Here is a 24,677-nt window from a genome sequence, read left to right on the forward strand (position 1 = left end):
TCAAAAATGGTGTGTCTCTACATTTTTTTTTTAAGATGCTTTACTGTTCATTGGTATTCCAAATTTTAGTTTTGCTTATTCATTTTGTTTGATACTGCTGTTGACATGGAAAGGATCTGGTGCTTAAATAAAAGGGGCATTGCCTGGGATATTCCAAGGAACTGTTTCCAGCTAGAGACAATGGGGATGCAGTGGAGTAAGGAGAGCAGTTCTTGCTGCAACTCCCAGGATATGCTGTGGTTGTGATTTGTGAAGCAACCCCTCTCGTGGTCCCCGGGGCAGAGAACAAGGATTTCATGAATAGCAAAACCACAAGAAGAACCATATGACTGTCCTTGCAAAACCTGCTGCCCAAAAGCAAGAAAGGAAAGAACCTTGTAAAACCAGCAGGGAAATGGCCTAAATGTGGAAATATTTCAGATCTGAGTTTTTTACATTTGTTTACTTTGGTTAAAAGAAAACATACGTGTATGTGGGGAAGGAGAGGTTGCATACTGAAGGTTGTCTGTTGTTTCTAGAGCAGTGGTGTTCAAATAAAAACCTGGCAAATCAAGTCTTGAAGAACTTGGCAGAGACAGCCAGAGCCTCCACCATAAAGGGATTTAAGGACTATTTGGAGAATACAGTATTAATTAGAAATTGTACAAACAGCTAGTGAGAATGATGAACCTTTTCAGAGTAGCCTGTGATCCTGCCAGGGAACCAGTCAGTTAATTTTAAGTTGTAGCCAGTAGTTATTCCCAGCTAGGGAAAAAAACCCCAGTAATGTCTTCTATCTCCTGCTGTGGCCCACGTACACAGTGCTGTTAGGAACATGAAATGGAGTCATTACTGGGGCAGCCTGTGGATGTATTACAGTAATTTTTGTACCAAATGCAGCACAGGCTTTTCTGTACAGGATGCCATAAAACCAGCAAGAGATTTAATCAGGTATGTTAATGGATTCATAGTATCTTCCTGGAATTGTCCTTTGCTGGTTTATCATTTTTGGGTCTTCCTTCTGCAGTGTATGTCTTCATTATTGCTACTGCTTTGGGTAATCTAGCAAACAGATAATTTCTGCCATTAGATGCTCTTGGAGAAACTAATTTATGTAAGTAGATCATGGCTAATCAACTTCCACAGTCCAGCTCTCATAATGAGTGGAAGGACTGGTAATGCTGCTTGTAGTTGTGTACAGGGGTGGTACAGCTGATGTACGAGCAAAGCAGTTCAGGGGAATTCACTGTTGCATTTTGGGCAAAATCAGCCAGATGCACTCACTCCACTGATTAAATTGTTAGTGCCAACTCGCCTCATTTTCCATGGCATTAAAGAGAGATTGTTACAAAGAGCATGTAAAGTCTCAGTTCCTCCCAAAGGTACAGGAACTAACGAGAAGCAGCAGTTTGGCTGCTGGATTGGAGCCTGTTTTGTGGAGAATCCTTGCTGGGAAGAAGCACTTGCTTGTGTCTCTCGCCTGCGAGGTTCTCACATTTGCAGCAATTACTGCCTGAGTGCCGCCTGTCAGCTGCTCTCGTTTGGCTCTCCGTTCTGGTTCGCAGCTTTCTGGTGTGGGCCACTGCCATATGCAGTAATTCTTGTTGTTTCAGGTCTGTAATTACAAGGGTATTTGGCTTCCGCCTGGTCTGGGCAGCAGAAAAGGTGGCTGCTGCTGCTGCTGCTGCTCGTTCCAGACAGGTCTAGATCAGAGATAGGCTGGCAGCCGCCAGCCCCTCCTACATTAGAGTATGCGGCTGCATTTGGATCCAGCGGCACACGAGGCTGCTGTGGCACGGCCTGGCCGGGTTTGTAGGATGTGGCCGGTGCATTAGCGATGCTCCCGTTCCCGCGGCAGTGCCCAGGCGCACAGTGTGGTGCCGCAGGCAGGCGCTGCCCTGCGCTCCCACCGGGGCTGTCGCTCGCAGCTGGCTCAGGAGCACCGAGTGCTGCAGATGTTCGAGCCTAAAAGCTGAGTGGGCTTACGATGACTATGTCAGAACACGCAGGACACTCAGCAGAGGGGTGAGTAGCAGCACGCAGCATTTTGCGTTTGGCTTAGAGGCAGTTCTGATCCTGCTGTTGGAAGCAGGAGGGAATCTGCAGCCCACTGAAGCATGACTAATCAGTTTGCTAAAATGCTGAGCACCCTCGAGTTTAAAGTATTTCTGCCCTACTGTTCACAGGGACAAGTGATGGTTCGTAGCATTTATGTGAGGTGTGTATTTTACCCAGGTCTTAAGCCCTTGACTTGGGAGCTGCATCCTGTGGCAGGTTTCCTTGGAGTATGAGGGAAATGTGCCGCTTGTGTATCTGCTGCTGCTATGGGTAGCAGTGTGTATTGTTATTCCAGAAAAGATGCCAGTAATTATAGTATCTTATTTCTGCTTTGAGCTTCAGCAGTGGTTTTATTCTTTGTCATCTTTCTGTTTCAAAGGAGCATTTTGAAAAGGTTTATTTGTATTGAATAGGGTAATTCTGCTGCATGACAAGAAACGAAAAAACAAAAACCCAGGTAAAATGCTAGTAGTCTAAATATTTTAAAACAGGCAAAGATGTGCTTTATTCTTGTTAAATATGTTACTTGGTTCAGGGACACAGATTTAAAACCCGGAAGGTAGGAGTTTTAATACAATAAGCAATAATTGACCAAGTTTTAATTATTAAGCAAGGCTCAGAATAGCTCAGAATAGGCAGACGTGATATTGCATTTTGTATGAGGCGGATGCCAAAACTTGGTTAATCAATGCTTGCAAAGCACTCACAAAGTGTCTTGGGTGTAAAAGGATTTGCAGTGGAGCTGAAGTTGTGATGACAAAGCCACTAGGAACAGCATCTCAAATTTTCACTAGGAATGGCATTCTCTCAAATTTAAAGTCCTGCTTTTTGTATATATAATTATACTCTTTATTTCTTTGCAGTCATTATCTGTGAAACCAAAACCAAACCACTGCTGCAGTGGGTGGTTATTACTGATGCTATCTGCTTGTGCTGTGCTCCCCTGCCTTTTCCTTAAGATGTTATCAGGACTTTGCTTTCTGGTTGTCCTTACAGCATTCTGTGTTGTGCTACTTTTTAAGGAACTAACACAGTTTCTAAGTCACAAGAAAGATCACATTAGTTAGAGCTGTTCAGAATCAGGAACATGGTGAGGATTTGTTTGTATTTTGTTGGAGGATGTTTTGTCCAATGCTTGTATACAGTATATTAGTGCAGTGTAGCTCTTTGATCATTAGATGCAGATGTTTCAACTGTCCTAACACTGCCTAGGTGACCTTAACTTCATTAGTGCAAGGCTTTATTGTTTCTTTTGTGGAGTTTTTTTTTTTTTGTCCAGCAGTTCTGGTGGTGATGAACTGGGGCCAAACTAACTCAGCTGGTCTGTATTATCCTGTTGCCAGTAACCCTGAAGACCAGCTGAGAAGCCTTGTGACAGGTCAGGCTGACATCAGAATGTTGTAAAGGAGAAAAGTACAGCCAGAGTAAGTCACTGAGAGTCTTCTGACTTTGAGATACCACAGTAGTTTATTTTGAGTGCAGTGGCACTTCTTGGAGACAGTGATGTTCCCACAAACATGCACAATGGGAAATTGTAACCCACCTGTGAGTTTGTAGTGGTTTGTTGCTCAGACACCACTCTGAACATGAGCTGAATGAAGGCAGATGTTCCAGCAGCAGTTGGTAAATATTCTGATGCAGATTGACAATGTCTCATCCTTAAAGTGATAACATGATCATGATGTCACCAGCTGGAGTCTGGCAGCCTTACAGTAAGATGTGCATTGTCACCCAGTGCTTCTGTGTTCCTGCTACCTGAGGTTATCAGGTTGCTGTGCTCCCACATGGAAAATTCAGCATGTCCAGGTTCTTACCATTAAAGTAAGTGCAGTTTGTCTCTCTTTTTTTTTCAGAAAATGAAAAACTTCAGTTGCTTTTCACATTTTACTTGGTGAAAGCATAGTTAAAACAAAACCCCAAAAATCCAAATCCACAAACCTAATAGGAGTCACTTTCACTTTTTGCAATCATCAAAGATAAAATAGCAGGTTATGCAAGGGAATAAATCTGGAATTGAGGAAGGGGGGTTCAAGTGCAGCAATAATGCACGGGTAGAAGGAGAACAGATGTGCTGAGCTTGTTATCTCTTCTGGCAGGTCATCTACGTCAGACCTCAACGTGGCACTGCGTGAGTGTATGGCAGCTCTGGATTTATTTCTTAACAACAAGTTCTCAGATGCTTTGGCTTCTCTACAAGCAAAGTAAGTTGATAACCCTCCCTACTTTTTCTATGTTTATTTTTCTTTGCTTCACCATCTCTCAGGAGATTTTGACCAGACAGCTGGTTCTCTCTTAATAATTGATAAGTCTGTAGGGTTTTGGTTCAGAAGGGAGGGGTAAGTTAATGTGTTAAGTTTTAGGGAAGACTGATAAGTGCTTTACACTCGTGTGAGTAAATAAAAGCTTGTTTTTTACTCACATGAGTGTAAAGCACTTACTTGTCTTCTAAAATTGATGTCCTCAGCTGTAATGCAGTATGTGAGATTTTTCTCCTGGAAGAGTAAAAACCATCTTTTGTCACATTTTATTTTTGTCTTCTTTCTCATCTTTTTCTGCACACTGTGAGAATCTGAATAATTATAGTTATGTCTCTAAATGAGCAACTGACCATCACTTGAAAGTTTGAGAAACATTAGGTATGAACTCCTTTGTTGTTGTAACCATTTGCAGAAACTTTCTCACAGCTTATTTTGCAATTCAGTGTTGTGGTCATGCACTCTGTTTCCTAGTTATTGCAGCCCAACTTGTAATGAGTGACCCAGCTGGAAGCAATGAGGTCATGAAATAATTCCTAAAAATTGTTGTGTCTTTACAATGTCTGTGATCTGTCATACCCTGTCCTGAAGTTACCTGTGTTCTTGGCTTGTTGAAGTCTGTGGTTAATTTAAATTTCTCCCCCACCCACCCAATTTGCTCCATTTATTTTTGAGCCACCAGCAGATTGCATCATGCCTTATTTCAGGACACTGGAATATGAAAGAAGAAAAATTCATAGTGTGTATTTGATATACACCAGGGGTAATTACAATGAATGCTACATATCTCCTTTGCTGAGGTACCAGCCTCATATTTGATGCCAGAATCTGTAGTTTAGCCATGGAAGTACAGTCTGGGAAAGAAATTAATGATAAATTGTAGCATCAGCTCTATAAATAATGCTGGGTTTATTCACAGCAAAGTTGTTTAGCGTTTATATATCATCAGAAGATATAATAAAAATGGTAAGAAGAATAACTGTATTTTCATTAAATCCTGACAGCAAAGCCCCTGTGCCCATCTGGGAAGGCTCACTCAGTGCTTAGCATAAAATAAGGGGATATTTTATTGCAGCAGGTTTCCAAAACACTGCAAAAGCTAGTGAGGCTATGCGTTGTTTTTTTCTGTAAATCCATTTTTCTACTGTTGCATATGGTTTTCATTCAGCTTTTGTTGGGCTCTGCAGAACATATTTCATGAGCTGATTCTCTTTTTGTACCTGACTCTATTCCACACTGCAAAACCATTTTGAAACTAATTTTTCATTTAGCCCGTTGTTATGAGGAGGCCCTTATTCCTGTTGCCCTTGGCAGTGAGGGAAATAGAGACTTATGATCTTTGTGAGTGCAATGAAGAAACAGGATGCTGAATTTCCCCACAGATGAAATCCATTATGGACACACTCCATCTCTTTAGGAATGAGAAGAGTTGTAGAGTGGACACATGTGGTAGTCCTGAGTATTTTCTTTCAGAGCCACCAGTTCTTCACTGTTCCCTTTTGGTGTGCTGAGATTTGAAATTAGTTTTCACAGTCCATAAACATACTATCAGTGTTTAGAGAAATGCTTCTCAGTTTTTACATGCTTGTGGAAAATTTAATATCTTAGATTTTTGTGGCTCTAATGCTTCTGGTGTAGGAGATACTCTGCTCTGTATTATGTTAATGCAGATTCACTAAATTACTCACATTTGACTTCCACAATAAGTGTATTTTCTACTAATTTGTACCATGTGAAACTGACAGCAGATTTGGCATAATGTGTGAGGCTTAAAATCAGAAGAGCTTTCCTAGCAGCTTAAAAATAAATATCTGAGGATGGTGTCTAGACTTGTGTTGAGGTAAAGCTCTTTTTTCCTGTTAGAAAAGCAAATCCATCACAAAGAAAAACAAATCCATTATAAAGAAGAGATCTTATTTCATAGAAAAAAATACATCTGGTGTTTTTGCCTCATGTTATGTAACTTTTCTTGTTTCCTGAACTACCTTTTAGCTTTTAGAGTCAGTTTTCATTATTATTAACAATCATTGTACAATAGTGGGTTCTGATTATGTTGTGCTTTCTGCAGGAAGTTTAATTAAATTGATCTTTTATATGGAGTACTCGCACTGCATCCAAGAACTCTTAAGACATTCCCAAGTTCAGTCACCAAGCACAGCAGTGATTTTCAGTATGTAATGTGTTAACTGTTAACATGCATAACACTGAAACTGTCCAATCACTGGAGCAGGGGGAAAAAAATCTCATCTTCCTTCTCAGCCCTGAGACATGCAGTAAATCCATCCATTAAATGCTGACTGGATTTTAGCCCTTGTGTAATTGCAAACAGACAAGGCTTGATTCTGGTGAGATGTCCCCTTCCCTTCCCAAGACAAATGCTTAATATTTTAATAATTATCCTGGAGGAAAACATGGCATAATCACCTGATAGTTGGGCGATATCAGATCCATTGGGAGAGTGGTAAATAAGATTAATTTGTAACAGAATTATCTGGACCATTGGATGAGGAGCACCACGTGTTGCTGCTTGCAATATTAAAGGAATAATAAGACAGTGATTTGTTCCAGGCAGTTGACTTTAATCTGAAAACAGACTCCAAAAAACACTTGGAATATTAATTCTAGAATGACTGTGCTTTGAAAGCTTTCCCTGGGAGCTGATCTCCCAAAGATCAGATGTGATTGTCAAATGGAGAGTGGTGAAAGAATAGGGGGAAGCACACCCCAGGTAGAGTGAAGCTCTAGACAGTGCTTTGATAATTACGTTGCTTGGGTTAGCTATTTATTGTAAGGAATGTCATGAACAACAGCCAGGTTGTTATTTCTAGGGAGTTTATCTTTTTATACTTGAGGTCTGGAAGAACACAACTTTTATAGTCTTTGTAAATAAATTAATTGCAACCAAAACCTAACTAAATTATTGGTTTCTCCTCTTTGCTGGAAGAACTTAGCCGATTCTGAACTTTGAAAAACTGGCTTTGGTTAAAAAGGCTCAGGGATTCTCTTGTCTTGGGCTGTCCTGGTGGTTTGTGCTAGCAAGGGAGCTGTGGTGGTGGCTGATTGGAGAGGTCCTTGCTGGTTGTTAACTTACTGCTGCTGGGGAGTCCTGCAGGAAAAGGGTTTTTATCAGAAAGTGTTGGTTCATCAAATGTGAGCATTTCTGTGAAAGTCTGCCATGGGTCTAGTGGGCTGTTCAGACATTGGTGGAACCTGGGATCAAAGATGAGGAAAACCTTCGGGCCCCTTGTGACCACATTCTCCTGCTGCAGGTTTGATTTGGGCATTGATCTCTCACTCTTGAGTCTCCCTGGATGAACAGACTCTTGACTGGTCTGTGGAGAGTCTTTCTCACTCTGTGCTGTTGGATTTAAGTGTTGGAAGCATCTTGATGCTAAATCAACATATGAATTTGAATCTGAGGTTTCTGTAACTGAGGAATGCATGTCCTGTCTGCTGGATTACTTTAAAGGATCTGCAGAAAAGATTTTGAGTGCTATTTTTCACAAAAGATTACTAGCCCTGGGTTAATTCTGAGTTCAAACCAAGGCAAGTTTTTTGATTTTCATACTTCAGCTGGAAAGCTGTGACTGTTTTCACTTAAGCACTTGTTTTAGAGTGGGAAAAAAAGTGTTCTCCAGCAGCTCCAAGAAAGGGCAGTGCTGCAAGATGACAATGATTGCACCATAGTTGGAGAAGAGGCATGTGGCAGAACTCCATAACTGCTTAAAGATATTACTTATAATCCTCTTATTCAGTCATGTGATACCAACTACTGGGATAAGTCATTAATCACAATATTAGTTGCATTCATGTCATACAGGCTTGTTAACTCCAACAATGTCCTGAGGAAATTGCTGCTGAGGAATGAAAAGAAGAAAAGTAAAAAGATAATAAATTTCAGTCTGTATCCATCCATATGAAACCCAGACCTTAAAACTCCTGGGAATACGCCAGGATGTAGCTGGCAACTTTAATTGAATAGTTAATAGAAGTAGCATAGATAAGTTGCATTTCTGTCAGCATCCCCACCCCTGAAATAAAAAGAACAAATTTGAATGTTGCTAAATACCAGTTTGCTAATGAGAGACATTAATTATTATCTCCTTTAAATATTAGAAGTAAAATAGATGAAACCATTGATTAGGGAAGGGGTGGTTTGGTTTCAGAAACAGATTACTGGAGAGGGAAATCTCTCTTTACCACATGTATGTGAAAAGTACCAATTTTCCTTTTAGTGCAGTGAATTTAATATTTATTTGCTTTGCTTTAAAAAGCAAATTTCTGTAATTTTGAAAGGGTACTATTTCAGTCACTTTCCTGTGCTTTGAATTTTAGCCTCTGGAAGGGTTTTAGTTTAGTAAATACAAGATGAAGTGTGTTTTTCTGTGCCCAGTGAGGCTGATGAATAATCTAATGAACAGAAACACTTCATCAGGCTGGCATTTTAGTGTGTTCTTTTTTTTCTACTTTACATTATCAGTCTACTGAAAGAATCATGATTTACAAGGCCAAGAAAGATCTGTCCTAACTCCACTGGATTTCTAAAGCAATTTCTCCATTATCTATCTGTTCTTCTTAGCTTGCAAATGAGATGGATGGTAGCATAGTCTGGGGCTTACAGCACTTATGGCACCAGGATATTTCCCAAAACAGCTTTTCTGCTAGATTGGTTTAGATGGTGAGGGCAAGTAGGAATAAAGGACAGCCACAGAGCACAGACTGCAGTGAAGTTTAAAGATGTGCACTGCAAATTCCTTCAGTGCAGCCAGCCTGCTCTGTGCCCTGTGCCTTGGAAAAATCAGCCCTTTGTCGTCACTGTGAGGGTTGGGAAGCACCAGGCCCAAATCACCACAGTGACTAGATTATTGATTAGTGTAGGATTATCTCAAATTATCCATTAAATTTTCTTTCAGTCCAGTCCAGATACCAAAACTTAAGGAGGCAAGTGTATTTCTGGGGTGAGAAATTGCATCAATTGAGGTGTCTTTAAAGTCTGACTTTTCTCCTTAAAAAAACCCTACAGAATAAGAGGAGTTGAGGTTGGAGGGCACCTCAGAAAGTCATGTACTCAAGCAGGGCCGTTTGGAATGTCTCCAAGGATACAGACTCTACAACTTTTCTGGGTGATGTGGGCCACTGCATGGTCACTCTGATGGTAAAAAAAGTGTTCGCTGATGTTCAGCCAGAGCCTCCTGTGCTTCATATTGTGCCCTTTGCCTCTGATCCTGTTCCTGGGCACCAGTGAAAAGAACCTGGCTCTGTCCTCTTTGCTTCCTCCCCTCAGGTATTTCTAGATATTATAGGAGCCCCCTGAGCTTTCTCTTTTCCAGCCAGAACAGTCCCAGCTCTCCTGGCCTTTCCTCATAGGAGAGATGTTCCAGTGCCTTAAATCATCCTCACCACCCTGGTCCTGAGTGTGTCCATGCACTGAGGAGCCCAGAGCTGGGCACAGCACTCCAGGCGGGGTCTCACCAGTGTTGTGCAGAGGGGAAGGAGCCCCTCTCTCATCCTGCTGGCAGCACCACCCCTCTTAATGCAGCCCTATCTTTGTCAAGAGCACATTGTTGGCACACACCTCTCTCCTTGAAAGAAGAAAATGAAGAAGCACCTGAAGTAAACACATTGAGAACAGGTGTGCTGAGGGTGGAGATTTTGAAAGGATATCCTTGTTTGACTGCAAGTATTTTTGAATATTCCCTGCCATACAGAGCTATCTGATCTGTTCAAGAGTGCAAACAACTGAAATAGCAATTGTTGCTCCTTAACAATATTTGTCTTAAGTTGTGCTATTTGTCAGGGTGGATTAGCAAGGTCTACAGAGAGTTTCTGTGTCAGGAATTTATCTGAGCTCGCCCTTCAACATATTTCTCAAGTCATCCTTATTAGACCTCTGTGCCTGAAGATATTTTGATTCACTTGCAGAGAATTACCCCAGACAAAGGTGAATGCTCTAAATGGGTGCAATATATAAACCCTCTTTCCTGTCAGAGGAAAGGTGCCAGCAATGGCTGCACATAGGAATTAATTGTTTTCCTTGCACTAATGCCAAAGTTTTTTTACTTTCTGCCAACGTGGCACTGTCTGAAACCCTACAGAATAATATTTTAAGTTTAACAGATTGAGGCGGGGGGGGGGGGTTGCCAGAAGGGGAGAGGAGAAAAAAGCTGTACTTTTTGATACAGACTTTAATGCTCCTGGTGAAAAGATCTGTTTCAAGGAGATTCTATTTTGGCCATGGTTGTAGTATTGTGTTACTTATCTCCTTGAGCCTGTACTGAGTAACTGTCCCAATTTAGAAGAATATCAGCAGGATTTGTGTCATATGTTGTAGTATTCATTAGATAATAAAAAAACCCCACCAAAATAAACCCCACCATGATTCTATTGTTTCTGAGTGGTGAGCCATGTGGTTAATTCCTGTGCTTTGTTTGTTAAATATCTATCCTCAGCTCAAAATTTATACATTTTAGCAAAGTATGGAGAACTGTAGACATGATTTCTTGTACAAATCTCAGTGTATTACTGTTTCTTGATTATTCTTCGTGTTCTTTGTGTTTGATTTCTAATTCATTTAGAACTTGTTCCCATGAGGCTGATGCATTTCTAGAATTGGGTTTGTATTTGCTTTTTAAAAGCAATAATACAATCAAATCAGCTGTGCTTTGCACCTTGTGTTTTCTTGCAGAACTAAAGACAGCATGTATCATGCCCTGACCTATGCCACCATACTGGAGATGCAAGCTATGATGACATTTGATCCTCAGGACATACTGAATGCAGGGAACACAATGAAGGAAGCTCAAGCCACCTGTCAAAGGTAAGACTGGAGCAATTCTGTCAGTAAATAGTTCCTTCTTGGGAAAGTTTTGAAAGACTACTGGATAGAAAAGGAAATGTAATCTTACAGAAATCACAGGAAAACTGAGATTGGAAGGGCATCAGGAGGTCATCTAGTTCAGCCTCCTGCTCAGAGGAGGATCACAGCACATAAAGAGGGTGTTCAGCAGTCTAATCTTGAAAACTTCAGTTTTCCACACTATCTGATTTTTCTTGTGAATTAGAATTTGTCCTACCTGTAGTCCTGGTTCTGCAGTGTCTGGAAGTTGTTTACAATGTTCAAACACTGCAGAATGTTCCCATGGGTGATGGTTGTACTGCAGTTGTCGAAGTCAACTGTGCTTCCACTTTTGCACCCACATTCACCCATACACAGAAAAAAATAAATCAAAACATACCCTTATCCCTCTCCTTCATCGAGATAGATTTCTGTGCACAAAGGGTAAGAGACAGATCCCAGAGGACCACGTTGGCTCTGTGTGGACTGTGCTGAAGTTTGTGTGTGTGGTGAGGTAACAGGGGGCTGGTGAGCTCTGGAGGCATGTTAGAGACTGTGTTAGAGGCTGGCTGAAAGATGTGGTTCTCTGTTCTTGATGCTCCTTCTTCAGAATGACCAAACTGACTTTTTGCAGATTTAGGAAGAAATCTACTGTAGCTGATTCTATCAACAACCTTGTGCACAGGCAAAGCCTTGAACACTTCACTGAAGGTAACATCTTTCACATGGGTAATGTTTTCCTTTTTTATTTATGCAGTTTGAGTCCTGTAGAATTGTTCACTCAATATGTGCTTGCAAATTGTGAATTCACTGACAAAATCACTGGTCTGGATTTCCTGGAGCAAACATCAGTGTTTTGGCCACTGCTGTGCTACCAATCCGAAATCACTGGTCTTGTTGCTTTCTGACTCAGCATTTCCAAAAATTGCTGTTCTTTCTAGAAATATCTAGAAAGAAGTATTGAAATGTCTGTAAAGATTCTAGATCCAGGAATTTATGGAAAGCACCAGAAAAATTTCTGCAAAGTTCCTGTAACTGTGTGTCATTTCTATTTGGAGTTACATCAGTAGTCTAGAACTGAAACACTACAGCAAATTTGGAAAATGTTTTTCTCAGTTTGAGCTCTGTGATCTTATTCCTACATTAATGGGCTAAATGGTTTTTAATTACTTTCTGACTGATTGATTTGTTTTCTTCTCTCTGTGTGACGTTAGAGGAAATCCATGCAGAAATTTGTTATGCTGAATGTTTACTTCAGAGAGCAGCACTCACATTCCTCCAGGTATGGATTCTTGCATGGCTCTTGGGGGGAAAAATATCATACAGATTTATTTTCCTAAATGGACTGATGGAAGACTGTAATTTGACCTAATGGATCTTTCAGCTGGATCAAGTCTGGATTTTATCTGGGCTATCTGGTTGGATATTAGAATGTTTAGTTTTCCCTCATGATTACTAAAAAATACTTAACGCAAGACGCATAGTGCTGAGTGCCCTATGACACCTTTCCCTACTCCCTTTTGGATGTGTGAAATGTAACTGCAGCAAGCACCAATTTTCAAGTGATGTCTTGTGATATCAGATTAAAAAATTTAAAAAAAGAAAGGTGAGGTAGTCATTGAAGTTGGTGCTGAAATACAAGGAAGACTTTTGTTTAAGTCTGGCCGGTGTTTTCTCTTCCAAGACTGCTTTCTCACTGGTTTGTTCTTGAGCAGCAATTATGTTCTGCATAGCTATTAGGCTCCACACATGCTTTCTCCTTAACAGTGCTGTCTGTGTTTAACAAAGAGGAGCTCTCCTTTGGATTTTATCTGTCTGTCCTAATGAAGCTTGATTTGTTTGATGGAGCAACATTAGCAGTACTTGCTAGGGCTCCAGCATGCAATTTTAATTGTTAGTCACATTTGAAACACTGATTTTTCTTCTTGATTTGGCTGTAGTTGCTGTATATAACTGGGCCTCTTCATCTACCAAGGGGATAATAAAAGCCACAGTAAGAAAAAGGCTGCTGCTTCTTGGCTCAAGGGTGCTGATAGGAAATGGAATGCAGGTGGCTTTATAGTGTTTGGGAGTTGCCAGGTGGGCTCTGATTTATGTTGCTTACAGTTTATGAACCGTGTAACCTTTTTCAGCCATCTGCTGAGTCCCTCTGCTAGAAACTATTGCTTCATAGCAACACCCATACTCAGGGGAGCTTCTAGTAGTTTCTAGAGTGCTGATGATGGACTTTGAAATGACCAAGGTGTAGCTGTCTGTTTCCATTTTCCTTTGGGATAAGTAGCCAGTTTGGGTGAGATCTGAAACTATGAAAGGAAGACTTCTGAGAACTTCCCTGTTTTGTCTATAGGAAAGGAGCATTTTAAAGCAGGGTATCTTGATTTTAAGCACTATTTTTCACAGATATCTGTTTATGAAAATGTTTATAGAGACATGAGATTTAAGCGTACAAAACCAATATCTTGTCCTCTTTTGCAAAGGTCTTTTTGCTTCCTGTTCTCTTCAGTGTTTAATTTTTCATGAACACATGAACCAGTTTGAAAAATTAAACAGAGGCACTTGGTCCCAACAGCTACTGAAGTGGCTTATTTTTGATGCTTAGTAAAAATGACCAAATCCAGTTGAAAACACATAAAATGTAGTCTCAGCATTTTTCAAGGACTGAAAAATTCTTACATTGGCTATCCCTATTGCTGGTGTCATTCTAAGTGTAAGCATTTTAAAACCACCTTCCTTCCTTGTTCCACTTTCCAGTCAAAGGAAAATATAACTGAACCTTTAGACATGGTTGGGTGTGCTGCACTCCCCAATATGCTGTACTCAGTACATCTCATTAATTCATCTAATCCATGCTATTTTCTCCACAATGCCCTTTTATGATTTTTCTGTGTTGGTATCCTCCTTTTAAACACATGTAGACTCTCTGAGTTAAAGTAACAGCAGACATCAAAACAAACCAGAGTGACTATAAGTGAGGCAAGAAAGTGCCTCCAAAAAGTTATGAAATTAAAGGCCCTCTAACTAATGGTCCCCCAGATACTTTGCTGTAATTTCTCAGTTTGTTATAGCTTATCATCTAACATGTTTTCTTCCTAGTATGGATCTCATGTATATATATGAATATTCAAACCAGAAAGAGCATATCCTGTATAATTTTACTGACCCTGCTTCACTCTTAGGACATGAAACTGTATTCTGCAGACTCTTGAGGACAGGCAGTTTCCTTGTGAACCTTTCCTGGCTCAGCACCAGATACATCCTAACTACACTCAAGTACAAATGAGAGAAAGCTATTTTTTTGAGAGAGCCACAAATGCATGTACCTTAGGTGACATCTATTAGCCAAGTCTGTGTTCATTAATGCAAATTCAGATGGTTCAGAGGTGACAAGGGCTAAACTGATTAGCATTAAAAAAAAAGAAAGCATTAAAAGAAAATGCCTGTGTCTAAACAGAGTAAAAATTATTTTAATATAAAAAGGAAATCCTAAATCCATGTATTATGTCTTAGAGGCTTATATTGTCTGTGTCATGCTGGTTATGTTCCAGGTATGTAGAAGACAAAAACCCTTTATAATGCTTACAAATTCATATTGCTACTGTATTTCCATTCCAACAGGATGAGAATATGGTCAGCTTCATAAAAGGAGGCATCAAGGTCCGAAACAGTTACCAAACCTACAGGTGAGTCAGAATGATGATGTCATTAAGTGCACTCTACCAGTAAAAAGTGCTGCTGGTGGAATTATCCAATTCACAAATTCATTACTGTTGTATTTACTGAGTCTTTATTATGGGCCTCATGTCTACAGATTCTCTCAGCCCAAACAGATTCTTCCTTTGCATAACAACATTAACATTATGATTATTTGGACTGTTGAGCCAGTGAACTCTAGCTCTGTTAACTCCCAAGGTTTTCCTACTTCAAGTACTATATCCTTGAAATGTCCAAAAAATAACTGTTCTAAACGATGGACTGTTCATTGTGTCAGCATAGCAGAATTTGCAGGTCTTGTAGGCTTTAGGCATCATGAAATGGCATTTCTTTATAGTACCAGCTGCAGCTTTTTAGAGCATTTAATGCCAGTAGCTGAAGCACAGTAAAAAGGGAAGGCTAAATATGCATGTATTTTATTTATTTTAGATTTATAAATTTTGATTCAGAGTGGGCACGAAGTGTCCAGCAGACACAAAACAGCATCAAGTCCAGGTTCTCCAGAAGGCCACTGGAAGGGAGAGAGATGGCAGTGTTCATGTCTGTGTGGGTTGAAGGTGGCTCTAAATGCAGGTCCAGAAGACTGCACTTACAGAGAATTGTGCTGAGTCTGTTGGCAACAACCAATCAAAAACATGTGACAAGCCTGAACACAAATACATTCTTCCATTTTTTCCAATGTTTTTCCTCTCCTAATAATTAACAAAATAAACTAAAACAGTAGTGTAAAAACCACATTGCTATAGAAAGCTTGGAGGCAAATTGATTTCATGCTGAGCTGGATTACATGGGAAATAAAGGGACACTACAAAACTGAGACCTATAAAAGTTAGAAAAATGAGTGAAAGTAATTTCTGATGCATCTTCCCATTTTAGAATATTTATTACAGTTGTGTTTTCCTAAATAAAACAAACTATTCTTTTGCACATGCACTTAATCTAGGGATCAGTGAAACTCAAGTCAAATTTGCTAATTTAAATTTAAGTCTCATGCACTGCTCCATCATCTCTTTTTGCAGTGGCAAAGTTTGGTGATGCTCCCAACAGCCATCCTTGAAACATTTTCAGGCTGAAATGTGGTTGAATATTGACTGTGTCTGATTGACAGGAATTCCTCTCCAGGATTCCATGGTTTTTAATTGATAGCAATGTGACAGAAATTATTTGTTGATAAATCCAGCAAAATGTAGATGTTGTTCACTTGAGTGAGAGGACAAATTGGCCTTTTTTAAACTACTCTGTAGTTCAGGGTAATAGGGTTACTTTCTTACTGAATTATAATTAATCATGTTATTTACTGACACTATAACAGAATCTTGTGCATTTCCAGGGAGTTGGACAGTCTCATACAGTCCCCACATTATGTCAAAGGAGAGAACCATCTTCATTTTGAGGGAGGTGTAAAACTTGGAGTTGGAGCATTTAACCTGGTATGTACCAGCACTCTCATCCTGAGCTGCTTCCCTGCTCCTTCCTGAAAATGACCCTAACTTGAATTCCTGAGAAGTTCCACTGGCATCATACTGATTGTATGGTTAAAATTAGGTGTGTTCTCTGACATGCAGGATCCCAGTGTCTGGTCTGAGCATATCAGATAATAACACTTCAGAAATAAAGAGTTTGCTGCCCACAGCGTGGTGTGAGGGCCCAGAGAAGCCTTGCCCAGGAGCACCAGTTGCCTCTGCCTGTTGAATTCCACTTCCTCTTTACCTGGCATTTGGAAAACTACCAGGATCTAGGCTGTTGGCAGGGCAGTTGGAAGGGGTGGGGTACATGAATGAAGCCTGAGGTGCTGCTCCAGCCACTGTTGGCTGTTGTTGCTTGTGTTCTGGCCAAAAAGCAGATGAGAAAATGGTGTAGGACGGTTCCTGGGAGAGACTGACCCAGAGATAGGAAGGGGTGACGGGCTGCAGAAAGTGCCTGGAGCTTCCTTTTGCTTGCATTGCATTGCATGAGTCTGGCACATGCACAGATATCAGATTTTCTACATCAAGAACAAATATGGACTGTGTGGTTTGAACCCAGCATTTCTGAAACATCCAAGTACTGGAGTTACAAGGCATGTGCTGTGTAAACATATTTCTGTGTAGGGCATCCTGGAGACACCAAGTGCCTATATTAAACGTATTTCTGTTGAAATTGTATGTAAAATACAGCAGGTATATACATTTACCCCGAAAAAAAATGTCATCTAGAGATGATTTTAGTAATTTTATTAATTATTTCTTGTGCTTGGAAAAATTGTAGGGGGCCATTGGTAGCTGAAAGGCAGAAGGTCTCTTACTGCATAACTCTTACATTTTTCTCTGTAGACATTGTCCATGTTTCCTGCACGGATTCTGAGATTACTGGAGTTTGTTGGATTTTCTGGGAATAAGGTAAATGTGAACTAAATATCATTGGAACGTTCCCCTCACTCTTAAATTAAAAAACAGAGGCAGGAGTTTCTCTCTTCTCCCTCACATTACTGTAACCCTCTGGTATTACACATGTGCACTGTTGCTTTCATGCAGCTCAGTTTTGCTTTATATTTTTTTCGGAATTATTGCGCTTCGTAGGTTGTAATACCATTGTTCAGTGTTGAAACAGTTGTGCAACATGGTAAAAGCAATGGCTAATACAGGGATGTCAACATATTTAGGCTTTTAGTTACTGGTCTTTTGATGTAGGCTTGTGCTCAGAAATCTGTAGCCAAAAGTGTATTCCTAGCTTTTAATATATTTATATAGCTTCCTTGTAGTTACTGTCATTATGGGGTCTGAATGTTCCTGACAGGTTCTTGCATGGCAGGGGAAAACAAAAATCTGTTTTATTTCTGCTTTAATAGCAACTGGAAATTTGAGTGTGGCGCCTCAATTCTCCTGCCTAAGGGAGTAAGGGCTTTTTTGCCTGTAGACCAATCTGACTTACGTTGTTTGAGCAAGATGTTTAAAGAAGGAAGTTCAGTAATGGAGCACCAGAACGCTCACTCTTTTATAACACTTTCTATTTACAAAACAAGTTTTAAGGAGAAAAGTGTCTTTTTTTTTTTATCAGAACTGAAGCCTTACACATTGGATTACTGTCATCACCGTTTTATTGATTTACAGGAAGGATCTTATATCTGAAAATAAAATGTCTTATTTAAAAGAAAGGAGCAGAGTGTGGATTACAATTTAGAAATTTCCAGGAGCTGACCAGGAGCTATTTCACATCAGTGAAGGCAAAAATCAAATAGTTCTACCCGTCAGTTTCAACAACAGAGCATTTAAAGCAAATATTCTCTTAGAAATGAGAGTACCAGCAGAGTTCTGAGAATACTTTGGTGAATGCTCATCTCTACTCCTGCAGATGGAAATTGTCCCTCCAGTTGAGTTTTCATTTGGTCCTGGGATTTCTTGCATGGCTGTGAGTGGGCTGATACTTGTTTTGATGAGTCAGCTCCTATTACAGCTCCTTAATAACTCACTGAAGCATGACCTAGATTACCATAAATTTGAGCAAAACCCCTGTTGTTTGCACAGCATACAAAGGAGCATTTTAAACATGTTGATCAAAGTTTGTTGATCAGCAATGAATTTATTTGTTGAAAAATTTATTTTAACACCCTAAAAAAGTCTTTCTGCATTTAACATTTGTGAGTCAGGTGCCTAAAGCCAAAAGCAAAATTGCAATTACATGTGCAGTCCTTTCCAGTGGTGGTTTTCCAAAGTTTCTAACAAGACAGTAGGCGGAGTCTAGAGGGTGAAAGAAACAGTGACAGAGGAGGAGAGGAAAGTTTGTTAATCTGTGCTCCACTTGTCCAGGAGATTTTCATACACCTGTGTTTTATGCTGCAGTCTTTTCCTTTAAATGCTTACTCTGAGTATCAGATTGAGCAGCAGAGTCATGGTTAGTGCCTTGAGCTGTTTGCAGATTACCTGGGAGAGCTATAGTGCACTGCAGGACAGCTTGATTTTGGTGTGGGTGATGTGTTTATTAAAACTGGATATAAATTTGCTTTGTGTGATCCCCCATGATACCAACCTACCTCAAAGCCAGCACATTTACCCCTGGGGACTCTCCTTAATCTGAGTCATGTCGTGGGGAACAGCAAATGAGGACATGCCTAAAGCTCCAGCACTTCCTAAGCCATTTGCAGGCACTGTGGATATCATGATCAACTTAACAGCAGTCTGGAGTCTCAAAATAGTAGGTGGGATAAGATCAAGAAAATATAAAAAGTAGCCTGAGGCCATGTTTGTTCCCTTCCAGTCCAAGATGTGCCAGCTGTGCCCTTTGCACCGTTCAAGCTCCTTTCTCTTGCATCATTACTGAAATCATGGACTTATTTGTGTTTAGTAGCACAGGCCCCACATTTGGGCAGTGGAGTTGAGTGCAGTTTTGCCCAGTTTTGAGAGAAGAGCCTCGTGGGCAGAGGTGAGTCAGGCACCCGGTGCTGGGAGCACAGCAGCCTCGCTGGGCAGTAGGTGGAGCGTGTGTCCCATCTGCACTCGGGTGTTTAAGGTGACTAACCTGTGAGGTGAGAGCAGGAGACTCCTTGCACTGTCTTCCTGGAAGCCTGAACCCTCCCCAGTGTCTCCTCTGCCAGGTCTCAGGCTAATATTTACTCCTGTGCTTATTTTATAGGTGATTGCAAATGCTGTGCTGCTAAACTGTAGAACAGTTTGACATGAGCCTGCCATATGTTAAGTGCAATTTGTCAGGGGGTCAGATGACAGCATGATTTCATGAGCAGGCAAGAAAACTGTCAGATAGAACCAATTTCTTTCAAATTATACTTTTTTTTTTTTTTTTTTTACTGTGGGAGGACATTTTTCCCAAAGCTGAAGAATATTCTTGATGTGTCAATTTCTAATAAATTGAATTCCAGTTTCTCACTAAGCATCTCTTTTGAATTGTATTTTGGTCTCTTCAAATTTTAAATGCAGCTTAAATATAATATTATTTGATGGGATACATTCAAATGCCCTATCAGCTTAATTAGTCAGTTCTTTGTAGAGCTGTTAGTAGTATCCATCCTCCTTGCTAAGCCTGCACCAATGTGATCAGGCCATGGGTCATGAACAATGACCCTGCTTTGCTTTCATTGTCAAGATCTCTAATTAAAAGAATTATTTAAAAATAGCATCCAAGAACTTTTGTTTCAGGAAAGTTGATGGGTTTTAGTCAGTAACAGCTGAAATAAATATGAACCAGTCTCAGTGTTGTCTGATAATGATTTTGAGCATTGTCCTTGTTCATCCTGCAGTTGCTGTGGGAATCCCCAGTGCTCACATGGGGAGTCCTGAATGAAGCATTGGGAGTCTTGGGACAAGAATTGAATCAATGAGATACTGATGTAATATAATGCAGTGACAGTCTTGGGAATTGGATTGTGGGATGTCATGAGGAACTTGCACAGAATGCTGAGTTACCACCCTGGATCATGTCTGCTCTGTGCTCTACCTCATGTCCTTCAGAGTAGTTTATGTTTTGTGTGAAAATAAAACTGAAATGTCTTAGTGTCAATTAGGGAAATCACAAAAATGTCTTTCTGGAAAAATTATGAACACTTACTGCCTTGACATCTGTCTTATATTGTCACCAAATGCCTTGTAATGGACTTTGTTTGGAGGCTCACTCCTGGTGTTTTGGGATTGCTTCTGTCAGTTGGGACCTAGGTGTGGGAGATAGTTATGGGTCATTTATGGTTAGAAGGTGTGTCCTGGCAATTAGATATAATGTACTCACTGGTGCCAGTCCCTGAGTGTGTTTGCAGAGTTACTCCTCAGGCTCAAGTAGCTGCTTGTGATTTGGTTCCCAGATCCTCAGTCTGATCCTGGAGAGCCTTACATTGCCCAGCTCCTGGCACTCCCTTGGCTGATGGGGATTGTTGGATAATCCCTGTAGGCTCCTTGTGGGGAAAGGGTGGTGCTTGAAAAGGTGATTCATGTGCCTGATCCAGGCTGCTGTGCCAAACTCTTCCTTGGAGGAGCACCTCTGCCCCAGCCAGGCTCAGAGGGAGCCTGGGGAGGCCAGCTAGGAGTGTGGGATGTAAAACATGGCTCCCAGTGACACCCTTCATATTCCTATTCTCTGGGCATCCCATTGCAAGAGATGCAGTTTGCAAGTGGCTTTTTTGAGGAGAAGCAGCTTTGCTGCAGTGTATTCTACAAGCAAGAATTAAAATACTAATAACAACTGCTTCTACATTTCTTCGATTTAGGCTGTGTCTTCTACTGATTATTATTACTTTAATGCAGAAAGTTTGGGATATTAAGGTGGCAGAGTGAAAAGTAAAGAACCTTTAATACCCCTGCTGGACTAGATAGGCTTTTGGACATTCCACAGAGTGAACTAACTTGCTCAGTGAGCTCCTCATGCCTGTGTAACTACTCAGTTTGAGAATTTAGAATTAAGGGTGTCAGATTTGAAGCCCTCTTCTGATGAATGGGCAATATTCTTAATCCAATTACTGCAATCCAGGATGCAGTCCTGTGTAAGATGGGTGTGGGTTCATTCCTTGTCCATACAGATTATAACTTTGTGTTTGGCTGCACTCAAATATGCTTTTGAGGGTAAAACATAATTGAGATTAACTTGACAAAGGTTGCATTATTTTATATGACAAACAAAGTCTGTTTGAATCATTCTTAGTGCTATTCACATTCATTTTATGTTTGTTTTTATATAATACGGAAGATACCAAATGCTGTAAAGCCTAGTGCCAGTAAAGGCTCAGTGAAATATCAAGCCTGAAGATTTTTCATTGCAAAAAAATGTGCTTTGGAAATATACTTTGGAAAATTTTTTTGCCAAAATTCATTCCACAGAATGTTTTATTTTACTTCTACTTTGATGTGCTACTTTTTAAAAATACAAATGTTTGTCGGTTTCATCTGGGCAGTTTGAAGAAGCTGAATATATCATATTTTGTTACTTTTTTGTATCACTTAAACTTTTCCTCTGAGCAGAAAATGAAGCTAGTTTTATTTTGCTAAGTACTTGATTTGCATTAAGTCACTGATTTTACTATCTTTTAATTTCTTCTGTAGTGACATGCAAGTCAGTATTTTCATTAACTAGATGTTATAATAATTGATCTGCAAATATGAGTCATATTTTTCCTTGTAGCAGTAATTAATGTAATACATTGAGTTTCAGAATAAAAACAAAGAGAAGCAAAATCACAACCTCCCCTATATTTATGTGAAAACAATTAACTGCACTAGTTAAGTGCAAAAATAGATGTCTGAGGAAAATGAGAATATGATTACAGGCTTCAGTGTTTACACAGTAAGCACTAAAGGCGTGGTGGTGCAACACCCCTCGGTCAACAAGGACCCACAAAAGATGTAAATCTGTGCTGGGATCGTGCTCTGAGGGCTCTCCCTGATGCCTTTCCTGGTGCCTCTGATAGACATCCCTGAGGGTTCCTATTTATAGTGTAGCTGGTTTGAAATGGTGTCCTTGTAGTCACACTCATCGAGTTGCAGTGACCTTCCAGGGCAGTGATGGAGTAACTTTGAAACAGATTTTGTCCCAGCACACAGGGGATGTCTTGCTGTGCATATTTACAAGTAGGCAGAGCTCTTGTTTGATGCATTTGCATATTTATATTTTTGCTGTTGATATCATGGAACTAGTCCTAGAATGGCTGATTAATGCTTTTGCCTCAGGAACTGGAATCCCTAAAGCTGGTTATCCATCATGCTGTCATTGACTATGAACACAGTGTTATCCTTGATCGCTTTAGTTCTTCCCAAAGGAAACAGAAATTCTCTTCTTTTCATCATATTTTTCCACTGGTGGTAGTGGGCCAACATCATTGCAAAGCTCCTTTTGTTCTTGGCATACTTTAAAATGTCTTTTTGCCCTGACATATTTTCCTCTGTTCATTGCAGATTTTATTTTCTTGATACCTTTAACTCTTCTGTGCAGTGAACCGCAGCAAACAGGAATACACTGTACAATGTTGATGTGTAGGGGTTTTTTTGGTTTTTTTTGTTTTCAAACCCCTGTGTTTTGTGTCTGGAATGCTGTTTAGCAGCACTTGGATGACAGTGATAGGTTGTCTCTTGTTTTCTTATGTTAACCATACATCCCAAGTTGCTGCTCTGTCACCGGGTGTTTTCCAGGCTAAGCAGTAGCTCCATGAAAAACTATTAGATAAATGAAGAGGTGTATTTTTATCTTTAATTGCTGTATAAGCAATCAGTGCCTTTTGAGGAATTTTTCAGTGCCTTTTAGGGAGTTTGGTGAGTGAGCAATCTGTAGCTGACCCTGCAGAAGTTAAGCCAGCAAAACACAGCCCTGGTTCTTTCCCAACACCTTGTCCCCCTCCCTGTGTTTCACAGGAACATGGTCTGCTGCAGCTTCAAGAGGGAGCGTCATCATACAGCTTTAGGTCGGTGCTGTGTACCATGCTGTTGCTTTGCTATCATACTTTCATGACCTTTGTGTTAGGTAAGCTTGTTTATAATAACTCTTGGATTTGATTTGTTCTTGTGGGACACAAAGGGGAAAAAGAGGATTCCATCACCTGCTTGTTGGCGAATAGTTTGTTTGTAACCAGATTAAATGGAGGTCATTTGTGGGCCATTTTACAGTAATCATAACTGAAGAGTGTGTTTTAATTTTCAAGATGGAAGTTTTTTTAACAGGTGAGAAGGGAGATACTGGGGATGGCCAAGAAAGTTGTGAGAACTGAAATCTGTTTTAGCCAGGTGCATTGTTGGGGACGTTAAAATAATGGCTGTAACTGATAATTGCTTTGTTGACATTGGATTTTCTTTGGGAGGTGACAGCTTCCCTCTAATGTGCACTTCTGTGTTATCTCCTGCTAAATCATTCCACAAAATGTGTTTGTGCCTGAGTTTTCAAGTCAGGAAGCACAATGTTTTCAGGGCTTCCTGCTGCTGCCTTAGTGCAGCACCAACCTGTATTTATGCTTTACTTAGTGGAGAGAGGAACCAACATGTTGGCCAGCTGAGGGTGGAAAATCAGTACCTTGCATTCCTGTTCTCTTTTTTTGCTTTGTTTTCTAACTATTTTTATCACTTGCATTTTTTCACGTTCTAGGGACAGGAAAAGGAAATGTTGAGGAGGCAGAAAAACTACTTAAGCCTTACTTGGCACGCTATCCAAAGGTAAAATGAATCATAATTTATTTGGTGTGGTCATTTAATGTTTTCATGCCAAAAATCAAAGATTTAGATTGTATGGCCAGACTGAAAACTGTTATAGAATACTTGTGTTTTTATTATTATTTATTACAGGGAGCCATATTCCTGTTTTTTGCAGGCAGGATAGAAACACTAAAGGGTAATATTGATGCGGTAAGTAATCATTTCGCTCTTGAGAAAGTAAATTTCAAAAGCTTTGGAGAAATTCCTCCAGGAATGTTATTTCCTTTTTGGCTAATGCTTCCTCTGGCTTTGGCCTGTATGTAATTCCTAGTTTATTGAATTACAAACAGGAATTTTATACACTATTTTGACTTGTTTCTCCACCTCATTTTGCTACCCCTCTCAATTTCTGGTGATAATGTAGTCCACCAGGATTAATGACACAGTTTTGTCATTGTCTTTCCCATCCTGCAACAGATTGTATCTTTAATGGGACCCAATGGTAATCCTTTGCCTTCAGTGTGAACAGAGTCATAAAAGACTTGAAAAAATTATTAAGATGAAAAATGCATGCCCAAAACACTCTGAGACAGAGAATCAGCTGGTGTGCAGGGCAGCAGCTCCCTTGAAATCCATGGAAGTGCAGCAGTAAATGTCAGCTGAGCATCTGCCCTCTGCCTCCAGTTTCCTAATTTCCCAAGACACAAGCATTCATTTTGAGTGTGCTTAGAAACATAACTTGAAGGAATG

General features: G+C 40.2%; 1 protein-coding gene across 1 annotated transcript in view; it reads left to right on the top strand.

Annotated features, from left to right (window-relative positions):
• The first annotated feature begins 1,888 nt into the window (after nucleotides 1–1,888).
• The window catches only part of TTC39A (tetratricopeptide repeat domain 39A), a 34,767-nt gene continuing 11,978 nt past the window's right edge, over nucleotides 1,889–24,677 (top strand). Inside the window, exons 1-11 of the mRNA XM_084211802.1 lie at nucleotides 1,889–2,004; nucleotides 4,134–4,238; nucleotides 10,978–11,109; nucleotides 11,762–11,838; nucleotides 12,342–12,409; nucleotides 14,743–14,807; nucleotides 16,169–16,268; nucleotides 17,151–17,216; nucleotides 23,157–23,265; nucleotides 23,881–23,948; nucleotides 24,078–24,137. Of these exons, the coding sequence (XP_084067928.1) occupies nucleotides 1,967–2,004; nucleotides 4,134–4,238; nucleotides 10,978–11,109; nucleotides 11,762–11,838; nucleotides 12,342–12,409; nucleotides 14,743–14,807; nucleotides 16,169–16,268; nucleotides 17,151–17,216; nucleotides 23,157–23,265; nucleotides 23,881–23,948; nucleotides 24,078–24,137 (888 nt within the window). The 5' untranslated portion in view covers nucleotides 1,889–1,966. The remainder of the gene's footprint in view (nucleotides 2,005–4,133; nucleotides 4,239–10,977; nucleotides 11,110–11,761; nucleotides 11,839–12,341; nucleotides 12,410–14,742; nucleotides 14,808–16,168; nucleotides 16,269–17,150; nucleotides 17,217–23,156; nucleotides 23,266–23,880; nucleotides 23,949–24,077; nucleotides 24,138–24,677) is intronic.

Source organism: Fringilla coelebs, assembly GCF_963513975.1.
Source record: "Fringilla coelebs genome assembly, chromosome: 9".
In the NCBI taxonomy this organism is placed as follows: Eukaryota; Metazoa; Chordata; class Aves; order Passeriformes; family Fringillidae; genus Fringilla; species Fringilla coelebs.